The following is a 5,570-nucleotide window of genomic DNA, read 5'->3' as shown; positions in this document are numbered from 1 at the left end:
CTCTTTTTCCACCCCTTCTTTCAAGAGCAATAACATTTTCATTTCCATCCAGATAGCCATATGAGATCTTGTTTTCTTTGAGTCGCACAAATTGTAATTTTGAATATTATTATTAACTTTGCAATACCATGTACTGGAAAACGGAATAAAAATTCAAAGTGAAGTGAAATAATGAAAAAAAAAATGCAATTCTGACATGGTTTCTGAGAATTGTTCCACGCTATTCATTGCGTGGTAAAAAATGACCTGTCAATTACGACGATAAACTCATATTTTTTGTTAATATATTTTAGTGGTTAAAAAATTTCAGAATCTTGTAAAAAGCAAATCATCTAAGACCCGTATTTTTTTTTTTTTTGCTTGCTGAGCCGTAGCCTTTATTGATACGACATGTTGATCACTCTTTCTGCTGCAACTAAAGAAAAATGTACGGTAATTCAGATATTCCATTTTTTTTTTTTTTTTAACTACGCGAGTGTCTGTCTGCACTAGGTGGAAACGCCCAAAAATGATGCACCTCCGAGTACACGTTCTTTCTGCTAATTATAATAATCTATGGCCCCGTCGGCGCATACGCCCAAATCCCGTCTTGCAGGGGGTTTGAATGCATGCATCAGTGCGAAGTTAAGCACAGTGTAAAAGCACCTTTCTTCCTATATGTCCATGAACACCTGCAACAAAGACTAAGGCTAGGTTCACATTGCGTCAAGTACATGGCGTTAAACGGATGCGTTAAACGCATGTACAGAAAAGGAGCAAAAAATATGTGAAATTCGTCGTCACGGTAACGCTAGCGTTAACGCATGTGATCGCGTTTTTTCATTTTGATGTCCGTTTACGAAGTATCCGTTTGTCTGCGTTTGTCACTGTCAATAAAGTTGTTCTTTTTTTTTTTTTTTTCCCTTTTGTCATTGTCGGGTGTGGGCACAGACTCATTCTCCATTTTGAAAGCATTGAGTGAACTTCTGCTAGCAAGATGTTTGTGTCTGAGCTCGTCAGATTTCGCTTGATGCGGTTGCGACTTCGTCAGAGAAAGCGTAGTTCGCAAAGGAGATATTGGATCCACGAAGTGAATTTCTTGCGGAGTACATATGGTGCCTTTCACACCCTGTATGTGCAGCTTCGGGATCACCCCTCCAAATTCCAACGCTATCTAAGGATGTCCATTGAGACCTTTGATGTTCTGCTCTCGCATGTGAAGGATGAGATACATCATCATCGCAGCACTTTTCGTGAAAGCATCAGTGCGGAGCAACGTCTAGTAGTGACTGTGAGGTAATTATAATTTTTTTTTTAGCATTCTATTGACAAAGACTAGATCTCGGTATCGTGTGGCCTAATGTTCATTTAGCAATTGTATATTCTATTGTAACTAGCCTTTAGATGATCACTAAAAATCCTAATTTTTTTTTTTTTTTTTTTTTTTGAATGTCGACAGATATCTGGCTACCGGAGAAACTTTTGCATCACTGCATTATCAGTTTAGACTTGGGAAGTCAACAATTTGCCAACTGGTTCGGGAGACTTGTGATGCCATTTGGAATAACTTGCAACCACTTGTGCTACCAACACCAACATCAGAAATGTGGCTAGCGATTTCCCAACAGTTTGAGGATGTGGCTAATTTCCCCAATTGTATTGGTGCCGTGGACGGAAAGCACATACGGATTCAGAAACCTGCGCATAGTGGTTCCCTGTACTATAACTATAAGAAATACTTTTCTATAGTATTGATGGCTATTGCGGATGCCAGGTACCGTTTTGTTGCTGTGGATATTGGTGCTTATGGCCGGACTAACGATTCCAGAGTATTCAGAGACTCCAACATGGGCCGATGTTTGTACAGCCAAAGTTTAAACATACCCTCATCACGACCTCTTCCGGGGACCGAAGGCCCAAGTTTGCCCTATGTTTTAGTTGGTGACAAGGCCTTCCAACTAGGACAAAATCTCCTCAAGCCCTACTCAAGCCGTAGTCTAGACTCCAGCAGGCGCATTTTTAATTATCGCTTGAGCCGGGCTAGACGTTATGTGGAGTGTGCCTTTGGGATTTTGACATTAAAATGGCGGATTTTACTAACCTGCATGCAACTGCAACCAGAAAATGTGGACCGTGTTGTGAAGGCGTGCATCTGTCTGCATAATTTTGTGGCGAGACATGAAACTCAGGTGGTAGACCCTGATGATTGTGAGTCGAACCTCAGTAGCATTGAATCGAATGCAGTTCGGTCAACAGCACAAATACTGAGGATTCGTGATCAATTTGCACACTACTTCACACATGAAGGCCATGTTCCATGGCAAGACAGATACGTGTGAAAATATTGTAAAGTCTTCCTGATGTCGTGTAAAAAGTTATGTTGATAACCTGATGTCGTGTAAAAAGTTACCCTGATGTCGTGTAAAAAGTGACATAGTGTAAAAAGTTACCTTATGTCGTGTAAAAAGTTTTTTAACCTGATGTCGTGTAAAAAATTACCTTATGTCGTGTATAAAGTTATGTTGTGTTAAAAGTTAAAGTCATCCAAGATTCTTAAATTTTAAACAGTTTACAAAATGTTTATGGGTTTTTCCAACAAACTTTTGGTACACAGGTTTAACATATGATATCCCATAGGGATGAAAAAAAAGGAAAATAGAAATTCACAACAAAAAACATAACAAAAAAAAAAAAGGGAAACTTGCAACGTGGTAATTGCACCTGGCTGGGGACACTGAACTGTACTAATGACTTTGGTACTGCACGGGCGTATTGTCTGCCCAACTATATGATGGACTGCTACATTGTCTATGAGGTTCCACGCTCGTTTCACCCCGGCCTCTATATTGAGGGTTGTAGGCCGGCAAGTCCATTCTTCTAGTTCCCGATGGAGCGGGTTCCTGTGGGCCCACAAATTCCTCTAGAAGCTCGTTCAGTCTTTGTCTAAACATAAAGTTTCTATGTGCCGGGATATTTTGTGCTACAGGCACATAGGATAAGAAAAGTAGCTTCCACTCATTAGCAGAGTATACAGACTCGCGTGCTTGCAGCTCGGTAATTTCTCGCCTCAGGTCTTTCAGCTCACTGCGACACATGTCCTCTACCCGTTGGAGTCCATCCACGATAATTGCATCAGCTTCATCTTTTTGTGTTGCTCGCTTGCGTCCACGCTGTGATTGCAACCGGGCACTCACACCTGCAGCAACAGTGCTTCTGTCCGCAGATCGTGGCTCACTGATGCCAGACACATCTTCAGGTTGCGTTGGTTCCACTGGAGAAGGCTCCAGTTCCTCTGTCGGTCTAGGAGCAGCGGTACTGCATATCGTGCTGTAACCCCCCCAAAAAAATAATATAAATAAAGTAAATTAGTTTCCTTTAAACAATTTTGTCTCGCACACAGACGTATTTGTACTTACGAGCGCTGAGACAATGTTTTTTGAAGAAAGAGCAGTTGGTCGTAATGCACATACGGGGTCACCCGTTTACCACTGGATCCGCTTTGAGCATTGTGATTGTTCCGGTAGTCACGGACAAAGCGATCGCGGATGGACTTCCAACGGGTATGGACAGCATCGGCTTTAAATTTTAAAAAAAAAATATACATAAAAATAGTAGACAGATAGTTTTAAGATATAGGAAACATTTTTCATAGTTTGCTAGGATAGTTGATATATAAATAGTAGATAGATAGTTAAGAAATAGTTTTTAGAAATAGTGTATAGATAGATAGTGTACAGATAGTTCATAATTGAGAGATAGACAACAAGTGGATAGGTTGATAGGATAGATTTTTTGTTTTGTTTAGATTTTCCGATGTTACGTCACCAATATTTACCAATTTTTTTCTTTGAGGTTGTAGACTTCTCCATGTATCGGGGATCAAAGTGACAGATTATTTGATCCCACAACTTCCGGTTCTTCACGATGTCATGGTGGGAGCTGTCGCTCTGGTCCCATATGGAGGGGTTGGCTTCCACAAGGTTGATCAGTGTCTCGTTGTGGATAGTCAATGGCTCTTCGTCAACGACAATCCTTTTTTTTTTTGGCCGCTGACTTGGACTAGGTAAACACAAAAAGTTAGGTTGATAGTTTCAATTTCACTGGATGGCCATATTCATATATACAGAGATAGATAGATACATAGATATAGCAATAGATAGATACATAGATATAGATAGATATAGATAGATATATAGATACATAGATATAGATAGATAGATACATAGATATAGATAGATACATATTTATAGATAGATACATAGATAGATATAGATAGATACATAGATATAGATAGATACATAGATATAGATAGATAGATACATAGATATAGATAGATACATAGATATAGATAGATACATACATAGATATTGATAGATAGATAGATAGATAAATAGATAGATAAATAGATAGATACATGGATATAGATATATACATAGATATAGATTGACAAATAGATGGAGCGATAGATAGTTGATATTTTATAGGTATAGTAGATAGAAATTGAATAGATAGATTGTTGATAAATATTGGATAGAATATTTCTAATTTGATATTTACCACTGGCAGTTGTGGCGACGACAGACGGCTAGGGACCTTCTTTCTTTTGTGTCCTCCTTGTTGCACCACCTATTGTGTATGTAAAATGTAAAAAAAAAATATTTTAACATTAAATTATGTTAACATTCATTGGATCAATAAATTTATGCCTGAAAAATTCAACATGTGTGCTATGTACCTTTGTGTTTTTAGCATGTTTTTTGGGGGGTGGTCTAGCAGCCTCGGGCTCAGAAGACTCCTATTCACAATAAAACAATAAACCGGATTGTTATGCCTAGCTCAATACAATGGAGTTTCACACAACATTATAGTGGTTTTTTAAAGTGCAAGCCTACCGACTGTGACGAAAAAATCGCAGACACGCTGCTGCTGCTGCTGACATCTGTATCCGACATCTGTGTGCAACAAAGCAACATGTTTAGTACACACACATCCGATGGACATTTTACAGACTCCCATGATGTATACTGAGATATATATATAGAAATGTACTTACATTTCAGGAGAGGTATTGCAACACTCTGTCACGTGCAGTAGTCCAAATGTGTGGGTGGTATATTCCTCCTTTAATGGCCGAAATCACATTTCCTGTCACATGACACATGTGACCACCCTCAAACGCTATTAAAACGTGTGGTCCTATTTGGAAATTTTTCATGATTTGCGTCTGACTGCGTTTGCCATAGCCTTCTATGGCAGAATGAACGCTTCCGTTAGTAGTGCGTTAGCTTGACCGGACCCGAGAACGCTGCAAGCCGCGTTGAAGGTCCGTCAGAAAAAAAACGTTATGTGACAAACGCATACCAATTTAGGGATGCGTCACGATGCGTTAGACAATGCAAGTCTATGGGCGCGTTAGTATGTGCGTTACATTGCGTTTTTACTACTTAAAAACGAGTCCGTTAGACGGACACACCTAGCGCAATGTGAACCCAGCCTAAGGGCTCATACTCACCTGCGAGAAACTCGGATGAGTCTCGCACGTCAATGCCCAGCACTGCACCCGGCACTCAGGAGCGGGGCGTGCGGCTGTA

General features: G+C 39.8%; 1 protein-coding gene across 1 annotated transcript; it reads right to left on the bottom strand.

Moving 5' to 3' along the window:
• Positions 1-2,449: 2,449 nt before the first annotated feature.
• On the bottom strand, positions 2,450-4,601 carry LOC143809308 (uncharacterized). Its single transcript, XM_077292406.1, has 4 exons — positions 4,537-4,601; positions 3,815-4,038; positions 3,396-3,555; positions 2,450-3,306 (listed from the first exon to the last, which is right to left on the bottom strand). The coding sequence occupies exons 2-4, from the start codon at positions 3,846-3,848 to the stop codon at positions 2,724-2,726; spliced, it is 777 nt and encodes a 258-aa protein (XP_077148521.1). The 5' UTR covers positions 3,849-4,038; positions 4,537-4,601; the 3' UTR covers positions 2,450-2,723.
• Positions 4,602-5,570: the final 969 nt, after the last annotated feature.

Source organism: Ranitomeya variabilis, chromosome 1 (assembly GCF_051348905.1).
Source record: "Ranitomeya variabilis isolate aRanVar5 chromosome 1, aRanVar5.hap1, whole genome shotgun sequence".
NCBI classification, from domain to species: Eukaryota; Metazoa; Chordata; class Amphibia; order Anura; family Dendrobatidae; genus Ranitomeya; species Ranitomeya variabilis.
Note: the sequence above shows the minus strand (reverse complement) of the source record. Positions and strands in the feature narration are given on the sequence as shown.

Excerpts from the sequence above, each read along its gene's own strand:
- LOC143809308 (XM_077292406.1), bottom strand. The coding sequence starts at position 3,848 with ATGGAGAAGTCTACAACCTCAAAGAAAAAAATTG. Across the intron at positions 3,556-3,814 it reads AACCTCAAAGAAAAAAATTG|CCGATGCTGTCCATACCCGT; the intron begins GTAAATATTGGT and ends TAAAATTTAAAG. Across the intron at positions 3,307-3,395 it reads AAAACATTGTCTCAGCGCTC|CACGATATGCAGTACCGCTG; the intron begins GTAAGTACAAAT and ends GGGGGGTTACAG.